At 46.1% G+C, this 20,706-nt stretch overlaps 1 protein-coding gene and 1 long non-coding RNA gene across 19 annotated transcripts in view; one reads left to right on the top strand and one right to left on the bottom strand.

Annotated features, from left to right (window-relative positions):
- The window catches only part of TENM2 (teneurin transmembrane protein 2), a 1,216,596-nt gene that overhangs the window by 209,508 nt on the left and 986,382 nt on the right, over positions 1–20,706 (bottom strand). For all 18 annotated transcript variants that reach the window (XM_032851741.1, XM_032851742.1, XM_032851743.1 and 15 more), the window contains one exon: positions 4,877–4,999. In XM_032851741.1, coding sequence (XP_032707632.1) covers positions 4,877–4,999 — 123 coding nt within the window. The remainder of the gene's footprint in view (positions 1–4,876; positions 5,000–20,706) is intronic.
- Positions 4,575–5,787, top strand: LOC116864285. Its single transcript, XR_004381985.1, has 3 exons — positions 4,575–4,627; positions 4,791–4,918; positions 5,702–5,787. It is a non-coding gene; the product is annotated as an uncharacterized LOC116864285 (long non-coding RNA).

Raw genomic sequence — 20,706 nt, 5'->3', positions numbered from 1 at the left:
GCGGGTCACAATGAGAAGCCGAAATGACCAAGATGAGGCGCTTAAGCAATACTCATCTATAATAAAGGGAGTGTAAGATGGCTTCCAAAATGAGGGGAATTGTTGCACTAGTGTGTGGGCTATTGGTTTATTTGCCAGGAGACGTGCAGTATTGTGCTGGTTGGCTCAAACATAACCACCCCTTGCCCTTCTGGGAACTTCACTGACTTTGAAAAAGCCCCATGTAGGGAAGTGATCATTTTGAAACCATGGGCTGTGTTCATTGAGAGCCTGACAAGAGCCAGAGGAAGAATTACCAACCTCCCTGCTAATCTGGCTCCTAGTACCATGCATTAAGCCAACTAGTAAAAATCATTATGAAGTTTTTGCTGAAAGGGCAAGTGTAGAAAAACATGTTTCTAAACAGAATAACAGTCTTTGCCATTTTTTTCCAACTTGCATACCATCTGGAAATTCTGATTTTTTTTTTTTTCAAAGGGTAGGAAAGAAATGTGCTCCAGGCACAAATAAATGTTTACAGCTGAGTTATAAACCGAGAATGGTGGGGCTTAAAACAGACAGGCTGGCAGTGATGGAACACGAGCTGCAGCGAGACAATAATGCTGTGGGGGACGGGCCAGCTTGTTTTGCACATTGGCCCTTTTGAATGGGAAGTCTTGCTTCCCACTGACCTCATCAAGCAAATGTTTGGGAGCAAGTCTTCACATCTGGGTTTGTTCTAATTCTTAGAAAGGGAAGAAAAAGATGAAGTGAAACGACGGTGTATCTTGACATTCTGAAGGCAGCCTTCACCTTTGGAAAACACGACACCTCATAAGAAGTGGCAGCCCGGGGATGCTTGTTAAATGGAGCAACTGAGAGATGGCATGCTGATGTCAGTGACAACTAATATTCACGAATCTCTTATTAAGCCCCTGATAACCACACACTGTGTTTTACAAGCATCGTCTCACTTATACTGGATGCCAAGAGGGGGAGAGGTACGTTTTACAGATGAGGAACCGGTGGCTGAGGGAGGACACGTGACCTGCTTGCGTGCATGCAGCTGAGTGCTGGAGCTGGCAGCTGCAACCAGCTGGACCAACTCTAGAGTCTTCTATTACAGAGGATCTGTCGATGGAATGTTACCAAAAATATGTCATCACTGGGTCAAGAAGGAAAGGCTGATATATTGGGAGTTTGGCCTCTTCTGCCTCATCTCCTGTAATTTGTTGTTCTGGTACAGTCCAAGGAAAATAGAAATGGGTTTGCAAATGAGACAGAGCAGCAGGCAAACTTGCACAGTGGGTCAGATAACAAAGACTTTAGGCTTTAGTGGGCCATCTCATCTCTGTTGCATCTACTCCGCTCCATTGCTGTAGTGCAAAAGCAGCCATAGGCAATGCATGAACATGGTTGTGCTCCAATAAAACTTTATTTGCAAAAATACATGGCTGGCCTGATTTGGTCCCCGAGATGTTATTTGCTGACCCCTGATATAGAGGACACCTTGAATTTAAAATGAGTGATGGGTTTTGATCCATGAAATTCTACTTGGGAGTTCATTCTTTCTTAAGATCAGCACACAAATTGGCTACATAGGATATGCCCTTTAAAAGCTCTTGTAGTCTTTGCCTCTGGGCCTAGCCAATCAAACCGGATTCCCTTATGTTATCTGACCAGGTCAGAACACTGTATTGAATGTTCGTTCTCAAGGCTTATCTAATCCCAGATCTATAGAAAAAGTGCTCTGTGCTCTTGTAATGAAGATGTATGAGTTCATTCCTTTTAACATAGAAATACACTCGAGATGGTGAGTAATTCTGGCAGTCTGTGGGCTCCCTTTTCTTGAGGTGAAACCCAACCACCAAAACAACCACGTGAAGGTTTAATTGAAAGAGAGAATGGAGAAAAAAACAAACGAAGAACAACAACAAATGGAAAAGGGAAGACAAAGCCCAAAGAACATACTCTCCTAACTAATTAATCAAGTGCTTTGTTTCCACTAACATATCAGAGTGTGTAGGCTGCCTTGTCTATTAGGCTCCTTTCTAAATCTGAGCAATGTAAACGCTCCTAAAGACCAAGTAATGAAATCTCTATCGATGTGCCATCTTAGCTGGAACTCACATACCCTTGTTTTGCTTACATTTTAATTTGCTTCTGCTGGATAGTTACCCAGTAATTGCTTAATAACATTAACCTCCCTGGCAATGTGTGGTGTATCTTGATTAAAACATTATCGGAGTGAAGGATTATCGTATACCACAAAAAAATGGAGGGGGTGTTATTTAATTAACTTATTGCCAATATATCTTGATTGTCTCTTTGAAACACTGGAAAACTAGTCGATTGGAATTGATTCAGGTTATCTAAATGTATAGAATTGGGGAGTGGGGAGGAGGGAGGTCCCTGCGTAAAGAAACGAAAACCTGAGGTCACTTTTTAAAAAAGATGTAGGGGGAGTGTGAGAAAACGAAAATCTTTCTAGTTATTTTTTTGAACCAAACTTTGCAGCAGCTTAAGAGATCTGCTATCTTCAGTCTTAGGAAGAGTACTATTTTGGTGTTCAGAAAGGAGATGTTCCCAGTTTTCTTTCAAGTTTAAGCAATTTTAAATTCTCACACTTTTTCATAAGAATCCTATTGACAAAATTCATTGGACAACAATTTGGCCACCACTTCTCTGCCTCTTAACTCATTTGGAAAAGAACTGGCGATGTCATATGACTTACACAACATTTTCGAGAGCACGTTGCATCAGAGGGGAAAATTGTGGTCTTTTCCAAAGACACCATGGAAAGTGTTTCTTCATTTGTTAATTCAGAGACACAGTACTCTTAGTTAGGACTTGTTCTCCGCAGGAATCTACCATCTTGCTGGTGTGGGGCTCAAGTGGGGGTGGCCATTGGAAACACAGTTTAATCACGAATGCTCAGAGCGGCTGACCTTAATTTACGGAAGTTAATGCCTATCAGCGACTCTCTTTGGTAAGGGATGCTATTTAAAAAGCATTTGTGTGTAACTTCAGAATATAGACATGTATGAAATACATCCCTGGGCCTGAAGAGCCAATATGCACATTCACTTTCAAATGTGTGTCCTGCATTTTTCTCAAAGGACAGGGCGCTGCTGACTTGCAGATTAAAGGGTGTTCATGGATCAAACAAAGCAGAGACCCTCTAAAGCTGTGTTTCTCAAAGAGCAGCACTGTGGACCTCTTGGGCAGGATCGCTCTTCGCTGTAGGGGCCATCCTGTGCACGTGGGATGTTGAACTGCAGCTCAGCCTCTCCCTGCTAAACGCCACTTTCACCTCCTCTAATTGGGACAACCAAAGAAGTCTTCAGTCACTTGCCCAGTGTCCCCTGGGGTCCGAAACGCCCCGTGGAGGACCACTGTCATAAAGGAAATGGGAGTTGCGGATGGTGTCAAGTACTAGAGCAGAATGGACAGCACATAGGAGGCCAACAGGCACATAGGAGGCTCCAGGCTTTTCGGTCAGTTAAGGCAGAACATGGCCCATTAAGGCAAAATACACTCTCCATCTTTAGGTCTAGTTATAGTTACCTGATAAAGGAAGGCATAGAATTTCATCCTCAGATAAAACTTTTTCATGCTTACTTAAAGGTAATTTAGTATTATGATTAGGATAGATGAGTAAAGTGATTCTTAAAGATTAGATAAAAAGACAAAAAAGTCACACTCAAAACCATTAGGACAACTCTGGGGAGAATAATTGAAGCACCAGGAGCATTTCAGGATGACTCACGAACACCTCTGGGGGCTAGAAACTTCTCTGTGTTAAATGACTGTGCTAAGGAAAACGCCGACATCTTGCCCAAAGATGCACAAGGCACAGACTTGAGTTTAAATTCGTCCCTGCCTACATGTTTGATTTGGAGTAAGTTTCTAAAACATCCTGGGCCTCAGTTTCCCTGAGATGATTCCCTCCCGTTAAAGCTGCTGAAGGCAGGAAATGCTAAGCTTGGCACACACCAGGGGTCCAGTAAACGTTCCTTCCTTTCCTGTCTCTGAAATACCTCTGTGGGGTATTTTCAGAAATGTGGGGGCCAACTGCCCAGATGTGCTAAGAGGCAGAGTGGAAGCGTCTGTGTTTGGAGAAGCCCTTCCGTACCACCTCACATGTTGGTGATTTCCATCCAGAATCAAGCACAGCCCACCGGGTGCCTGGAGGCTGCTGTGGTTTTATTAACTGCCCCACTTCCCTGCCTCCCCGCCTCCCCGCCTCCCTGCCTCCCCGCAGTCCTGTTTCTCTCTTCCTTCTTAGCACCTTGTTAGCACCTATTTTTTTCCCTGCAAGAATACAGTTGCTTAATTGCTTCAATAAACATTTCCATGGCCCCCTTTACTGTTCTGAGAAGAGGAGCTTTGTTCCCCAGTTGTCAAAACTCTTTTCTATTCTCTCCCAAAGCGGAACAGCTTAGAATCTCTTTCATGCCAGGCAGCGCTTCCTCCCTGGGGAGGCTGCAGCTCTCCTCTGGGGAGTGGGCTCTGGTCTAGTGGCGTGTGCTGCCTGCTGCTCTCGCCTTTCGTGATTAGGCAGGACTTTCTCCTGCTGCTGCTGCTGCTGCTGCTGCTGCTTCTGCCCAGGCCTTGGGAGGCTTTCAAGTCGCTCCAGATAGCACAGGTATGCACATGGCACAGAGAAGGCACCGTGCCAACTCAGTGACTCCAGCCAAACACAGCTAACAGACAGGAACAGCAAACAGCTTTGAACAGGGGCAAAAAGGGACTATTTTGTCCTCCACCCGCCACCCCCGGTTTCTTTTCCCCTTCGCGTACCTTCCAAGATTTGGATTAGAAAACCTGAACCCATTGGCGGGAGCTCTGAATTTTCCTGTGACCTCAAGAGGGCAAGCAGCCGCTGTAACCTCACCTTTGCCTCCAGATGGCATTGTTGCCACATCATCGTTTCCTGGTAAGCCGGTCCTTATCCCATTGTTAAAGGTGTGCCCGTCGGCCGGCTGCAGTTGCCAATTGAGTCCGAGCAGATGCATTGCTGCAGGAGAGACAAAGTAATGAAAATATGAATAGATAATTCAGCAATGCAAATGTCAAGGGGGTGGGCCAGGTGCCTTTGCCAAGTGATTGCCATTGAAGGAAGCTGCAGTTCAAAACCGGCTTGCCCTGGGCCATGGGGATTAGCTAAGTACAGAAAGCAAGTAGTGGCTCCTCTCCCTGGGCTTCTGTTCATCGCCTTGGGGGAGAGGATCCGGAAGGTGGCGGAGGAGGTAAGAGAAATCCTAGTTCAGACCGTCTGAATGGTGCTACCAAGGAGGGGGAAATGTCCCTTTGTGGAGTCACTGTCAAGGATTCTGCTCCATCATGTCCAGCCTCCCCCACAGTGTAGACGTGGTTGTTGATAGACTGGTGGTCCGGGGGCATTGGCAAGGATAGCTTCACCCAAACTACTCAAAACATAAATCGGTTTCAAAATGGGACTAGCCAAATGGGACCTGTCTGCGGGTGTGACTGTAGCTACCCTGGGTTAGCAATGCAGCAGGTTGTGTCAGACCCACCAGAAAGCTCACCTTTCCATTCCAAGCTTTCCAACCGCTTTTCCTGCTAAGTGCATCCCTTTCAGCCCATTGTGGGAAAAGCTTGGGGGGTGGTGGTAGAACAGGGCCCTTTCCAGAAAATATTACTATTATACTTTCTTCTCTCTCACACCCTGCGCCCACACCGCCACACTACTGGACAGAATGAGCCAGAGCACAAAGGCGCTGTGCTAAGGAGGCAAGCCTGTCTGTCTTGCTTTACTTCCCCGTGCACAGTACACCTCCAAACACAAACTTCCTTCCAACCTTCTGGTCTTCCTCGTCACCCTGTGCCAGCTCCCCACTTCCCTGGGGGTTTAGCAAGCTCAATCCCCCCTATCTCCATGGTTCTAGGTGAGTTGTCGTCAGGACAATGGCTGGGAGAGAAAGGCAAATCCCAAACACCTATATTCTTTCAAAGTCCCTATCTAAGACATGCTTCATTTGCAAATAAATAAGGAGTTCATTCCCCTGCATCCTGCCTATTCAAACAATAACTGGGGGCAGCACTCTGTCTGTCTGGCATTTCAATCGGACACAGGTTGATGCTGTGGCTACGGTTCCGGGACTGCAGGAGAGAAAGGGCTGTTGACAGGGAAAGGTTCTGAGTATGATGCGGGATGGGAGAAACAATTAACCACAGGAAACGCAATTAACAATGCTTAGGAAATTGTTCACACAGCAATTAATTCTGCATGCCTCCCACCACTTAAAGTCAGGCTGCATTCTATTAAGGTTAAAAACCTATCTTCAAACAATACAGCTCAGATTGATGGTCGCAGATTAAGGTGCCAAGTAGTCCCTGGGTGTATGTCTGCTTTTTTCTTACATACTTCCCCATAGCAGAACCACATCCGCCCCCCCTCCCCATACATTACTTTGAAGTGCAAGGCAACTCTTTGAGATGATAAATACTAATAAGAATAAGTGACATTTACTGTACAGTTTCTGTCAAGGTAACACCTAATTTTCTCCTGCAGTTTATCCGTTATATGTAGGTCACTCACTTGAAGAGACCGGATTCCGTTGCCTCAAATAGTGACATATTTCTCTGTTCAGTGAAAACTGTACAGAGGTCAGGAAATGAGAACTAATCATGGCTGCTTCAAGATAACGATAGCTTCTGATTTGTAATTACCAGGTGAAGGAAGCCAAGGAATTAGCTATTTTAGAAGGATTCCTTTTTTAATGTTGTTCTTGGGTTCTTGGGGCTTGCCTGGAGCTAGCCTGCTGCCAATGTGGAGGGGTGGATCTTTCACGGCGGGGGGAGGGGGAAGAGTGTCTCCCTGTGTTTTAAGACAGATGCGGACAGGTGCTGGTGCAGCTGGGACTCCCACCTACCAAAGCCCGGATTTTCGCATCTACGGAAGGAAGCGGGGTTCTGTTAGGCAAGAACGGCAGCCTCCCCGATGCCCCATGAGTGTGAGATCTCTTTTCAGAGTTGTTGCCCTCTTCTAATACCCCGGAACATGCCGCGACCATCAGCTTTGAGAGGACAGCAAGCAGATAAAACCCTTATCTTGCTGCATGGAAAGAGAGCATTCATGAAACCGTGTTTTCTTTGTTTCTGGGGATGCTCACCCTTCCCTTTTTGTTTTGGATTCCATAGCATCTCTTTATTTAAAAAATTTTTAAAAAAGTATTCTGAGAACAAGAAGACTAGAGAAGGGATGAGAAGGGTGAGGGTCGGAGTTTACAAGTAACTGCTCAGACAGCTCCCAGAAGTGAAAAGAAAAATAAGAAAGTGAGAGGGAGATGGGAAAAGGGGAAAAGCCAGATCTGCGGAGTGTAAGCTCTGTCGTCCCAGCAGAAGCGAGGCAACAAAAATGAAACTCAAGTTTGGGCATATTTTCTGTTGTTGAGTTGAACGTTAAGTAAATAAGTGAGAATTATATCAGGGGTATAAACACCTTCTTTTGTTTTTTGGGAGGGAGTCTGAAATAGGCTTTTGTTTGTACTTTTTTTTTTTTTTTTTCTTGATCAGCTACTTCTTCTCTCTTGAGTAAGCAAATGGGAATATCTTTCTGGCCTAGGGGGATGGACGAAAGTGTCCTTAGGATAAGGACCCAGGGGAGCTGTGAAGTAAATGAGTTTCCTGACTAATGAGAAATCTGTTTCTTATTCTGCTACTGATTTGCTCTATGGCTGGGGCTGAGAAATCCATTCCCTCCAACCATCTCTCCCTTTGCCTTCTGAAAAGGTTTCCCTTTCCAGGTGGAGTAATGGCTGCTGAGGGCCTGGGAGAGGTTGAGCATCTACCTCCAGAGATCTAGCAGAGGGTCTCGAATCTAGGAAGCACTCCATAAATGTTTATTAGGATAGATAAGGACACCTGGGGGGCAGATACGAAGGGTTGGACTGCAGGACATTGTACTCTCGCAAATCAAAACCCACCCCACAGAGGTGTGAAGGGTGGCGTACAAGAGTGCTGGCAGCAATAAGGATAAGTCTGCCCAGAGGAGGGTCTGTCAAGGCCGGCCGCCCATCCCCGAACCCCGCCTCTGGCCCGCAGTGTAGGAGACACTCTGCAGAGGTCATCTTCATCAAGCGTAACGGCTTACATTCAGGACGGTACTGTCCTATCCCCACTTCACAGACAAAGAGACTGTTGACTATGAGGTTTGATCCCCCGGTGGTTTCAGAATCAGAGGGAGATTACAGTGGGAAGGGGTTATCTGCTTCGTATTCCACAGTGATCTGGGTACAAATTCTAGTTTGCAATGGGATCTCGCCAAACCTTGTCTCTTGAAACTCAACGATCACCACACTGTGATTGCTGAGTGACCGTCTTCTCTATTCAGCACCCTTTCATGGGGGGGATACACCTCCTCCTCTTGTTGGATTCAGATGCGGCCACGTGACCCGGCAGCACACACACTTGTTTGCCTTTTTGCCCTGCCACGTGGTCAGCGATGGTTCAGTCTTGAGCCGTGTCTGACCCGTGAGAAGACACAGCAGGAGTGAAGAAATAAACTGTTAGTGCCATAAGCCGCTCGGAGTCCGGGGTTCTTTGTTCTAACAGCATGGCTGAGACCTCCCGGACTGAGACGTTCACTTACCACAGCCCCCACTTACCTACGGGGCATATGTGCCAAGACCCCCCATGGATGCCTACAACCGTGGACAGTACTGAACACTATATACACACCTATGACAAAGTTTAATCTATAAATGAGGCACAGTAAGAGATTATGATGATAACTCATTATAATACAGAACCATATAAAAATATACGGTCACAAAAGTTGTGTGAAGGTGGTCTCTCTCTCTCAAAGTATCTCACTATGCTGTCCTCGCCCGTCTTCTTGCGATGGTATGAGCCAATAAAACGTTTCCATGATGAGACGAAGTGAGGTGAATGGCGTGGGCACTGTGACACAGCATTTAGCTACTACAGACCTTCTGACCACTCCATCCGTAGGAGCAGCACCTGCTTCCAGACTGCTGAACCTCAGAAAGCAGAACTGTAAGCCCAGTCAGACCTCCCATTTCTACACAACGGGCATCTGTGCATTCCTCCCTTCAAGTTATTTATGTATTCAGTCAGGATCCTTTCTAAAAACCAGCCAGGAAAAGCTAGGACCGCTTCCTACTTAGGGTCACTACATTTGCTTCTATGAACAGCAACAACACAAATAGCTCTTTAAATATTATGTCATTAAATATCCAGCTGTGATCCACTCTCAGATTCAGAGTTAGAAAGTCTCAAGATCTTGGGCGAACTCCAGCCTCATCAACTTAGGTTTTCTCCAATGAGGCTTCTTGGATGCGGAGGGGTGGTCCCCTCTCGCTCCCCGCAAATGCTCTTGCTGCTCCTCCCCAAAAGGTCCTGTTCAGACCATCCTAGGGTCAGAAGTGAAATGAGTTTGGGAGGTCCTCTCCCTCAGGGGACTTACCCCCACTGACAGCCAAAACGCACAATTTATCATGATTTGGCAGGTGCTGCTCCAGAGAGACCTCTGATGGAACAATGGGGCTCCATGGGTCAGCAAGGATGGAACGGGGAAGAGCTCCAAGTGGAAGTTCGTGTAATCCAGGTGGCAGCTGGGAAATCAGCCACTAAAAACACGAGAGGCAGCCAAGCCCTGCAAGTATCCCTCTGGCTCAGTGGAGAGAACTTTCATCAATGTTGAAAGTGAACCAAGGCAGGGTGGACAGACCACACACAGATCCCAGATTTCAGCAAGAATAATAAACAGACCCACTTGGAGTTTGGGTGGTATTTCCTTAGCGAGGTGGCCTGTGTTTGTGCCAGAGGGGCTCTAGGAGAAATGCCCCAAGGGGGAAGAAGGGAAGATTCAGGGGGAAGGGTTGCTTGCAGGTACCAGAATCCCCCAGCAACCACAGGACCAGAGATGTTAGGCCCCAAAAAGGGGCAGCTTGGAATGGGGGCTGTCTGAAATAGTAATTAGGGTATGTGTGGGCCCTGCTGGGTGCCACTTAGAACCTTCCATGTTCATTGGCTGGTAGAGGATCAACCTGACAAGAGAGTCAATCAATATGTCAACAGAGCTTCCCAGAGAGCTGCTCAGCCCCTGCTTGTCAAAGAGGGCAAACACGGGGGCCACGGATGCTCCGTGTTTGCTGAGTAGGCCTCCAGAAGCAGGGGGTGTCTTTAAAGATCAGGCTTGTCGATACATAACCAGAGGGAGAGATTGGGCTTTCCCTTTGAAAATGGAAGCCTGGAGGCCACGCAGGGCTCAGGAAACAGGAGGAGGGAGCCTTGCCTGCTGATTCTTGTGGCTCAGCGCGTGGCCAGATTCACAAGGGCCTTAGAGACCATGGCAAAGCTCCTTCAGAGACCAAGTCGGCTGGGGCTCCCTATCCCCCCCACCCCGCAGCAGCCAATTTATACAACAGTGCCAGGACTCCCGTGGGAAGTGTAGCCAATTCCAAAAGTGCCACTGCTGAGAGGAGAGAACCACAGTGGAATAATCAGGACTCAGAGGCACAAATGCTCACCCTGAACTTGCACAGGCAATCTGCAAAGGCACTTTTGCAAGCAGTAGTGAAAATTAACACATGCAAATGAGCCTGCTCAGTGATGATGGTGACAATTAACATTTATTTTGGCAATGTGCCAGGGATTGGGCTAATTATGTTAATTGCATCATTTATTCATTACTTATCATTTGGCAAATGTTTCTTGAGCACCTACTGTGCATCGGGTATGTTCTAGGGTCCGGGAATAAAGCAGTTAACAAAGTTCCTTGCTCTCATGGAACTTACATTCTAGTGGGAGACATAGAAACCACACTTATACCAATGAAAAGCAGAGCATGAATAGGGTGGGGGATGCCAGGGCATGGGGGTGAGTAACTGCACGTTTTTCTGTTTAGATGTGGACTGGTCAAGGGTGGAAGGCCTGGAGCCAAAGCCGGAAGGAAGTGAGAAAGCGATTCAGGCTGACATCTGGGGAACCATGTTTGAGGTTGGAGTGGGGTCAGTGGGAAAGGAGAGTGCAGGGAGACGGGCAAGGGGGCTGGTGGGGACTGGGTACCCCTGGAGAGGCTTTGCCTTATGTTTGGGTGAGATCAGTTGGCTCTGGAAGATTCTAAAGAGGATGAAAGCCCATTTATTTCCATTCTCACTCTGGGATGTGAGAATGTAATTTACATTACAGATAAGGAATCTGAAGCTCAGGCAGGTGAGTGACTTGCTCAAGACCCACAGCCAGTAACTGGGAAATCTGGAATTTACACCCAGACGTTTGTAGCTGCAGAGACAGAGCTCCCAACCCCTATACTATCCTGCTAGTGACTTACTCAGAGTCTTCACTGGTGGCCAATTAGGCCCCGAATTCTCTAAGCGAACCACTCCTTAGCAAAGACTGAACAGGGCAGTGGGCTACAGAATTACCTACTAAATATTATCGGGGCTCACTCAGCAATAGACACCTCCCTTTGTAAGCAGTCATTAGTCTTCTAATAAACCTCTGTCCTTGGTCAGCGACCAGCTTGCTATTTAACTTAGAGGAATCACGAATGTCAATAGAAAATAAGTCTGTTTGGCGGCCTCAGTTTGCAGCCAGGCAGGCTAACGATCAATACGCTTGGTGACTTTTTCCTTGGTCAGTTTGCTTATCAGCCTTTGGGGATGTGGTAGAGCAAGGTGCTTTCTCCTCAAAGAGGAGGGGGTCCACTGCAGGGGGTGGTATCCTTTTTAGGAACGCTCTCAGTGCCAAAATTACCCTCTGCCTAAAAGAAGAGATACAAACAAAACCAATGTGGGATAACATTCTCGGAAATGCCTTAAGTCTTAAAGGAGTTTAAAAAATGTAAATCTAAAGGAGTTAAAAAAAAATCCCTTTCAAACCACGCCTTGGTGAAGTGATTTCTCTCACTCCGCGCCGCCCCCCCCCCCCAACTGTATTGCAATACATTGAATGGAATGAATTTTCAAAGCACTGCAGGGAAGTTATGCCCACAAATCCCTTTACCAGTAATGGGATTTGTGTACCTATCTCCCAAGAATGCTCTGAAAAGTTACTTGCCTGTATCCAACTTCCAGCTTGCAGCTTCCAAAATGGTTGCAAAGCTCATGGCCCGGGGAAGGCCACGGAAGAGGAAGCATGAGTCAGATAGGATAGCAGAGTCCTGGCAGAACCACTGCAGATGAGAGGGGGGGGGCTTTGGGGAAATACACCTGCATTCACACTTCTACCTGTACTCTCTCATCTTTCAGCCATGGTGCTAACTAAAACAGGGATTTTGTCTCTGCCTTCCTAATTCTAGTCCCTCACAAAAGCACGGAGGCTTTCGACATGTCCCTTCCTGCATGTCTGCCATGAGAACATGTCTGCCATGAGAGAGCAGGTGACAGTTGCGTGAGGCAGCTCTGAGACCAGGGAGCAGTGTGTTCTCGAGACAAGAAGAATCCACATGGAGGGACCGCTGCATTAATCTACTCTCATGACAGGCTCAGGATAGTATAGCAAGTGGGAAGTGGTAGGAGATTAATCAATTCCTCTGTTGGGAGGAAACAAATGGGGCTCCTTGCAGCTTCAGGATGCACGTCCCCCCACAACCCCCTGCACTGCTGGTCTAGCTCCTACCCCTGGAGTCACACCCGCTGCCGTGGTGGTGTGCTGTGGGAGGCGACTCTGGACACCACGGGGTGTGGTGGCTGGTGTGCCCAGGTGACCTCTAACAAGGCCCTTTGCTCTCGGCATCACCAGGCAGATCGATCCGTAAGACAGACACACATGCTCACAGCCACTGTCTTCCTTGTGCAGAGTCTCCAGGAATGTGCCCGGGAGGACTGGCGGTGCTGGCCAGGCATCCCATTGTCCACTGAGCCAGCTCATCCTCAGGCAGATAAACACACGCCTGGAGCCACTCGCCACACACGGGATCATTTCCCACCCAGACTACCCCTTTCCTGCTGCTATTTTTCCCAGGAAGGAGATAAAATAAAAGCCTTTCTTTCTCTAAGAAAGGACCCATGTGATCAACGTACCTTTAGAGAATGATAATATCGGTAGTTTTTATTCAGCAAATAAATCATGGTCTTGGATTTTAAGAGCTTTTGTGATAGTAAAACACATCCCCACGATCCACACACATACACCAAACGCATCTCTCTTCTCCCTCCGAAGCTTGTCATTCAGTGTTGACAACCCAAACAATGTTTGTCTTTCTTTAAAGAACAGCAACCAGCAGCCGTGTTAAAGAGGGGGCCGGTCCGCAAGACTACTTACTACAAAGGAAAGGCAGTTCAGGCTGCACGCGGTATGTGGCCACCGGAATCATAGGAAGCAGACATTATGAATGTTTTAGAGGAGAAGATGTTATATCGATTGGTAGATGTGCAATGTGTGCTGGAACAAAGAGGGGGAACTCTCCTGTGAAAAACAGGCTTCTCAAGAGGCAGTGGGGAGGGGGGTCAGGGAGGTGGCGATTAGGGCACTGGCCATACTCCGGGGGAATGTCGCTTCCCTCTGCTGCAGCGAAGGAGGAAAAGCACATCTGGATTCATTTCCCTTCCTGAGTTCCTGGGCAGACCCCATCAGACTGCTTCCAGTGAGCCTTCTGATGGAAGTCTGGAGCCTCCAGCCAAGCAGCCTGAAGCCGGCAGCAAAGCCGGGGGTGCCTTAGGAAAAGGGGAAAGGAGGAACCATCTCCCTATCCTGGGTCTTTGAGAGAATAGACCCATTCCTACCAGGGTTCAAATCCCCACACCACTGCTCATAAGCGGATGATCTTGTGCAAATGAACTGAGCTCTCTGAGCTTCAACTCTCCTTAGCTAGAATCAAAAGTTAGCATTTTTGGAAAGTACGGGCTCCGGGTCTAACATTGTGTTAAGAACTCTACGTGCAGTATCTTATTTGCCCTTTGCAATAAGCCTAGAGTAGTTACTATTATTATTCCCATTTTATAGATGAGACACTGGAGGCGGTATGGGAAAGTCGCCCGCATGGAGAGGACTGGTATGTGGGGCAGCTGATTATAGAACCAAATATGCACTTTCAGACACTGTAATTATGTCACTATGGGAAGAGGGGTGATCAAACAGACCTTATGGGGGTGTTGTCAATGTAAAGGAGGCAGGAGTCTGGCAGTATCAGACACATAGGAGGCACTCAAGAAATGTGTCACTTTTTACTGGGTCTTGGGTCATTTTGTCATTACAACGAAAGCCATAGTAACTAATGTTTAATTGAGCCCTTAGTGTGTGCCAGGCACCAATTTTATCAGTTGTGTCTATTAATTTCCCATTTTGCAGATGAAGACATTGAGGCTCAGAGAGCTGGAGTAACATGTAGCTGGTAAGTGGTAGAGGTGTGACTCGAATTTGAGCATGACACCTAACACCTGAGCACTACACCATTCCAGCTCATAGCAGGACAAGTGTCAGCCCAACTCCAAGCACCAGTGAAGACTGGGGATGCATATTCATCTAGATATTCTTCCCCCATTTGCCTCAATCCCCTTTCAGAGAAACCTTTTTGGCTCCTTTTTCCTGTAACACATCAGAATGGCAAAGCCACAGTCACGATGGGCTCACAGGTCATCTGGTCCAGACTTTGTACAGATGGTTGTGACCTTGAGCCTCGCTCTCATGAAATGACTAGCCCAACCTCAAGACAACCGATGACCGACTAAGCCAGGATTTGAACTTTGGTCTCCTGACTGTCTGGGGCTCTCTCTACTGTCCTTTTCTATCTTCTTAAAGACAGAGAATTCTGAGATCTATGTGCAATGCAATGTCTTATCAGAGAAAATGAGGGGACTACAGTGAAACCTCCTTCTCTCCCCTGTTTAAGGGTTTTATTACTCTATTTGCTAGAGATGAGCAAAAATAACTTGTTTATAAACTGGTTAACAAAAGGGGCATCCTGATCCTTCCTGATCCTGACTTCATTACATTGGGTTTCTATGACAAATTACTTGTACTGCAAAAGCTCATTCACAACAAGAATCTAAAATCATCATTTTTCTAATTCCACCTGGTCCAAGGACGCCATGGTCGATATAGACACGGCTCCCTCCTGCACGTGAAGTTGGCAATATTTCAGGAGTGAGAAATGAATTAAAGAAATAAGGATGCTGAGCAAATCCTGTATGTAATTCTCATGTCAATTTCATCATTTGTTCAGCAAAGCCAAATTAGGCACACGGGGAGGCTGCCAGTGTTCCTTTCAATTTTTAATTTTTGACATGGTTCTCTCAAGGATTTTTTTTTTAACTCAGAAATAAGAAATCTTGTATTAGCAAATTGGGCTTGATCTTTCTCTTAACTGGTTTTTTAGTCAAGTGGATTTTATATGCCTAACCTGAAACATTTTAGACTTGATCCTAATGGAAAGAAACATTGCATTAAAAAATTAGTTCTATCTCTCAGAGCATGATGACACAGTGGGAAATAAAAATCCCAGGAATGCAGTAGTCCTGGTCCGCCGATATTTTTAACATCAACATGGTCAACTTCTTACTGAGGGAAAACTTATCTGGAGGAAAAAAAAAAAAAGATGCTTCCTTTTTGGAAAGCAAGCCACCTGTATCCATAAAAAAAGAACCGCATTTTCATCTGCAATTAGATAAATGACACAATTAAACTTATTTTGAGTTTGTGACAATTTACTTAATAGAGCTAATTTCAGGGGTTTTATGTGACACTCAAGTCCCACACATTTCTTTCCCGCTAAAGGTACATATTTCTCTCACCAGGTATCAACATTGTAACTGCTGTGGCACTTTGGCTTATACAAAGCACTGTGATGACAGCAGAAAGACGTTCGACATTGTTCATTATTAACCTCCCTCCTCTTTTTTGGCTTGTGCTCCCCCCATCCCCCTCAATCTCTGAAAGATCTTAATCCAGGTAAAACCCAATTCACCTATAGGTGGGGGCTGGTGTCTCCTCTGATACCAGCCTGGGAGAGAGATTCTCCGTGCCTTGCATGCTCGGAGTTCCAGAAAGTTGAACACATTTGTGAAGTTCCCCCACCTGTTTTCATTACTTAGCTCTTTTAGGCTTAAGTTCCTACATGTGTCCCCTCCTGGTCTATTGTTCTTACCTGATTTCAGCTGGTCTTTAATACAGGACACTAATGAGGTAGGTATTTCATTGTCCCTACTTTACAGATAAAGTGACTGAGGCTTGTTGCAGATACACGACATGCCCAAGGTTGAGAGGTGCTGGTTATTGCTGTTGTAAACATTTTGTTAAATCTGGCAACTCTACCGAGTTCCCACAGTTAGGACTGTGGACACCACTGTCCTTCCACAGCTCCCCCCCGCTCCCCGCCCCGGCAAGGAACAGCCTCCTAACCAGTGTCCTCAGATCCTCTGAGCTTTGCTCTAGAACTATCAGAATCATTCAAGGGAGCCAGAGTTGGGTTTCACCTCTAAACGTCCCTGGTTCTTGACTAAATGTCCCTTGTACTCTGCTTCTGGTCCAACAGAAATAGAACACAAGCCACATATGCCATTTAAAATTTTCTAGTAACCACGTTAATAAGTAAACACAAATTTAATACTGTTTGCTAACCCAATATATCCAAAATATTATTAGTTCAATATGCATCCAACCTAACAATCATTAATGAGGTATTTTACTTTTTTTTTTCCCCTGTGTATTCTAAATCTGGTTTGTGTTTTATACTTAGGGCCTATCTCAACACAGATGCTAAATCTTCAATGGTTAAAATGAAATGTGGTCTTTCCAAAATAACAAACGTGTGTTAAGTAGAAAAATGTTTTCTACTGCTTCAGTTTCAAAATTTAAATTAATTACAACCAAATAAAATGAAAAATTCAGTTCTTCAGTCTCTCTGAGCAAGTTTCAAATGCTCAGTAGCCCCCTGTAGCTACTGGACAGAGTAGTTCTAGACTACTGTGGCCTAGCAGGGCTCCCCTAGGCTCATCTCCTCCTCCGTGCTTCCAGGATATTTTGTATCCTCACTTCACAGTATTTATGGCTTTAGATGATAATGACTTATTTACTGATCAACCTAGTTCTCCCTGCACCAAACTTTGGGCTGGGAGCACCTTGACAGGTGAGAGTGAATCTTCATCCCCCGGTTTTGAATTTGCAACTGGCAACCAGGTCTAAACACAGAGGTGTTCAAGAAATATTTCCTGAATGAAACAATGGTTTGAAAACTTGTGTTTAAAAACATCCAATTAACCAAGTTCTTATAGTGTGCCAGGATCAGAGGAATAATGGTAATAATAATCATCAGTACCTATGGAATTCTTGGGCTGTGCCAAGCTCTCAGTTACTACCTGCTTTTGAGACATTTCTCCTTTGATCACAACCCCCTACCCCCAATCACCTTTGGAAGTAGGAACTATTATTCCCATTTTCCAGATTGGGAAACTGAGGCTTAGAGCGATACCTTGCCCACTCTCACACAGCTGCTGAGTGTCAGCACCAGGCATGCGCAGATGGATCTGAAACCCCAGCCAGGGTCTCCCTCACCTCAGTCTTTAAGAATCATGTTCACGATTCTTACTAAATCTGAGCTCCCCATGTACGATAAATTCCTTAGCATATTTAAAATATCTAATCCATTTAGCCTCATCCCAAAATAGTATCTGTGAAATAAAACACTTGATGTATTAGCTCTAAGGCTTTGTGATACATTAAAGTAAACATGTAACTATTGAAATCAAGCCATGTGCCCACACGCCACACGAGGTCATCCTCCGCGTGTGCTAGAAGTGGTATGCCTGCCGTACAGGGAAACCTGAGCTTACAGCATTTGTCTCTCATCCCCATAGACCAAGCATTATTTGTGTTGTCCTCTACGGTGGGCTAACAAAGTCTAACAAAGGAGTAGCCGCAGAGGACAGGCTGGAAAGAAGTTTCCCCATTCCTGCCTCGTATTCCTAGCTGTATAGAAGCAATACACAAGGCAAACATAAGACCTAACCTCCCACCCATCCCACCTTGTGGGGTTTGATGCCAGAGCATTAAACATTGCTTCAGGGAGGGGCATCCATGGGGTCAGTCCTTCCTGCTGAGCGCTCTCCTGTCTTAGGCTAGGTGACGCCCAGAGAGTCTGGCATCTGTTAGAATCCAAGAGCCCCATCCTGCCCACCTGCCTTCTACCAGTCCTGCCGGGGAAGGGTCTCCGTAGCCCACACCACCACAGATGTGTTCTTGGGCATCACAACTTCTAGTTCATTCATGAATTCACACAATTAAACTTATTTTGAGTTTGTGACAATTGTTGAACACCTACTCACTGTACCTGAGATATCGCAAACCCTCAAAGCAATGTTCAGTAAGAGTGACAGCCAACATTAACGCAATGCTTACTGTTAGCGAGAATGCTCTTCTAAAAACTTCAAATACGTAGACATGAAATTGTCATTTTCGGTAGATCAAATATTCTAGAATATCAGTAACGTCACATGGTCTAATTTAAATACATTAATCACTTAATACAACAGTGCTAGAGACTTTCATCATAGCTACATTTATAGCTGAAGAAACTATGGGAGAGAGATTCAGTAACTCGTTCAAGGTCTTTATGTCAATAGTGGAAGAGCAGGGTTTTAAACTTGGGGACCCTGGCTTAAAGCTCTTAAATGCAATGTTTTCTGCCTCTTCCAGAACAAATGTCAAAAAAAGAATGCTGTCTTGTATCTGAAGGCTAGAATCTGCATTTCAGGCACACTGGGTAAAGCACACTTTTGTGGAAACAACAGAGCATGTTGGTTAGAGTAGCTTTGGAAACAAGCAGATCTGGCTTCAAATCCAGGTTGAGGACGTGGCCCACAGTCTCCGTGAGTCTCTGGGAAAGTGTGCTTTTCGCTTTTTGATCGCTCAAACCCTCAGTTTCCTGATCTGCAAAATGGGAGTGTTAAAACTCCCTCCCTTACAGGGGGACTGTCCCACTAAACGAAACCAGGCAGGCAAAGCATTTAGCTCAGCTGGACACAGAGTTAAGAGCTCAACGAGCAGCAGGCAGTTCTATGGACTGGTCAGAAATAAATTGTCTGTCTGGAAACAAGCATCTTTCAGATTCCAGATGGCTAGGGTTATGAGCAAAGAGTCCGTGCCTAACGTGGAGATGGCCTGCCTTCTGAATTAAATCTACAGAATCCTGTGTAGGAAAACAAGGATCATGTCCTCCAGGCTCAGTACAGAAGAGGTTCCAGAGACCCAGAGGGGTTAAATACCTCGGCAGGGAGGCCGCATGTCATTTTTGAGGAACCCAGATCCCTGATCTCATTCACTTCCACCTTACTGCCCTGACTTGAAGCTGTCCTTTCGGAGTAATGCTTTAAAGAGGAACCTCAGACCTGCTGACCTGAATCACAAATTTCGTGCTCTTGTGATGTCACCGGCAACACCAAACAGCAGTTGGGAGGTGCAGTTGGGGTGGGAAAGAAAATGCTTCAGGATTTCCGCCAGCCTTCTCCAAAGTAACCACAAATATACAATCTAAGTAAAAACTGGGTATTTCCTATGCAAATGTAGCTTCCAGGAAAGCCCTCAAACCTCCCTTTTTGTACTGACATTGCTGCCCTGAATCTTCTATGTTAATATTCTGGAGAGCCACTACATAAAACTGCATTAAATGACAACATTTTCTGCATTTAACCTATATCTGCAAATTCAGGGTGCTCATGTGATGAGCCTCGACACTCTAACAGGACAAAGGCTTGTGTCGCACGGGAGAGCTGTGTTAGTAAGCATTTCCTAATGCGCCCAGTGCTGAGTTAGGCTCTGGGCGTGCAGGGATGACTCAGACACTGCCGCCCTCAAAAAGTTCACAGTCCAGGTCAGCAGTTTTGGGCTGTGGTTCCCAGATGGGCACTGGCCGCATCCCCTGAGCACTTGTTAGAAGTGCAAATTATTGGGCCCCTTTCCAGAGGTGCAAATCAGAAACTTCAGCAGGGGTGGGGCCCAGGTATCTATGGACCAAGAGCCCCGGAGGTGATTCTGGTGGATGCTCAGGTCTGAGCACCACTGGTCTTGTGTGAAGCAAGGCTGACAGCAATTAGGGAAAAGGAACCCGATGGAAGGAACAAGCTTCCCTTATCTATTTCCATGAGAGTGGAGAAGGTGAGCCCAGACCCTCCCTCTGGGTGCTCTAGGTCTCCGTCCACATTGGCAGGATGTCAGAGACAGTCTGGAAGATGTCAGATGGAAAAGAGACATCCAAGCCAGGGCGGAAAGATGGAGAAAATGCCAGACCCACACTTGGGCCAAAGAGAAATGGAAAAGCAGGTCAAGTTTCTTCTTAGCATATCTGCTCTCCTCCCAGTATCTGCTCTATGTCCGTTCTGCCCCCCTGAGATGACTAGTTATCAGAGAGGCTCACTGCCACCACCTAGCTCAGCAGGGTCACTTGCACGAATGCTTTCCCAACACGATGCAAGTTTCCTGGACTCCCATCCGATTCTCTCAGAGCAGGGCTGCCCAAACTATCAGCCACTTCAATAAAACCTAAAACAAATCTGTTGGAACTTGATATATGAATTCACCCCTAGCCCTCCCTTTAACAACTGCACATTTTCTACCATTGATGGATGTGCAATTATAGAGGAGATTAACGATTTCAGCAGAACGTATCAACGCTAAGGGTGGAAATTTTAGGCATGATACCATGTAGCAGGGGAGATATTTTTAGAGAGCAGGTATTTTGGACAGCAGTTCTGAGAAGGCAAGAGGGGCAGGCTCCCTGCTCTGCTCACCGGTCAGCCCTGG

The sequence above is a fragment of the Lontra canadensis genome, unplaced genomic scaffold (assembly GCF_010015895.1).
Source record: "Lontra canadensis isolate GAN:19392208 unplaced genomic scaffold, GSC_riverotter_1.0 scaffold5, whole genome shotgun sequence".
NCBI lineage: Eukaryota > Metazoa > Chordata > Mammalia > Carnivora > Mustelidae > Lontra > Lontra canadensis.
This window is presented reverse-complemented; position numbering and strand designations above follow the sequence as displayed.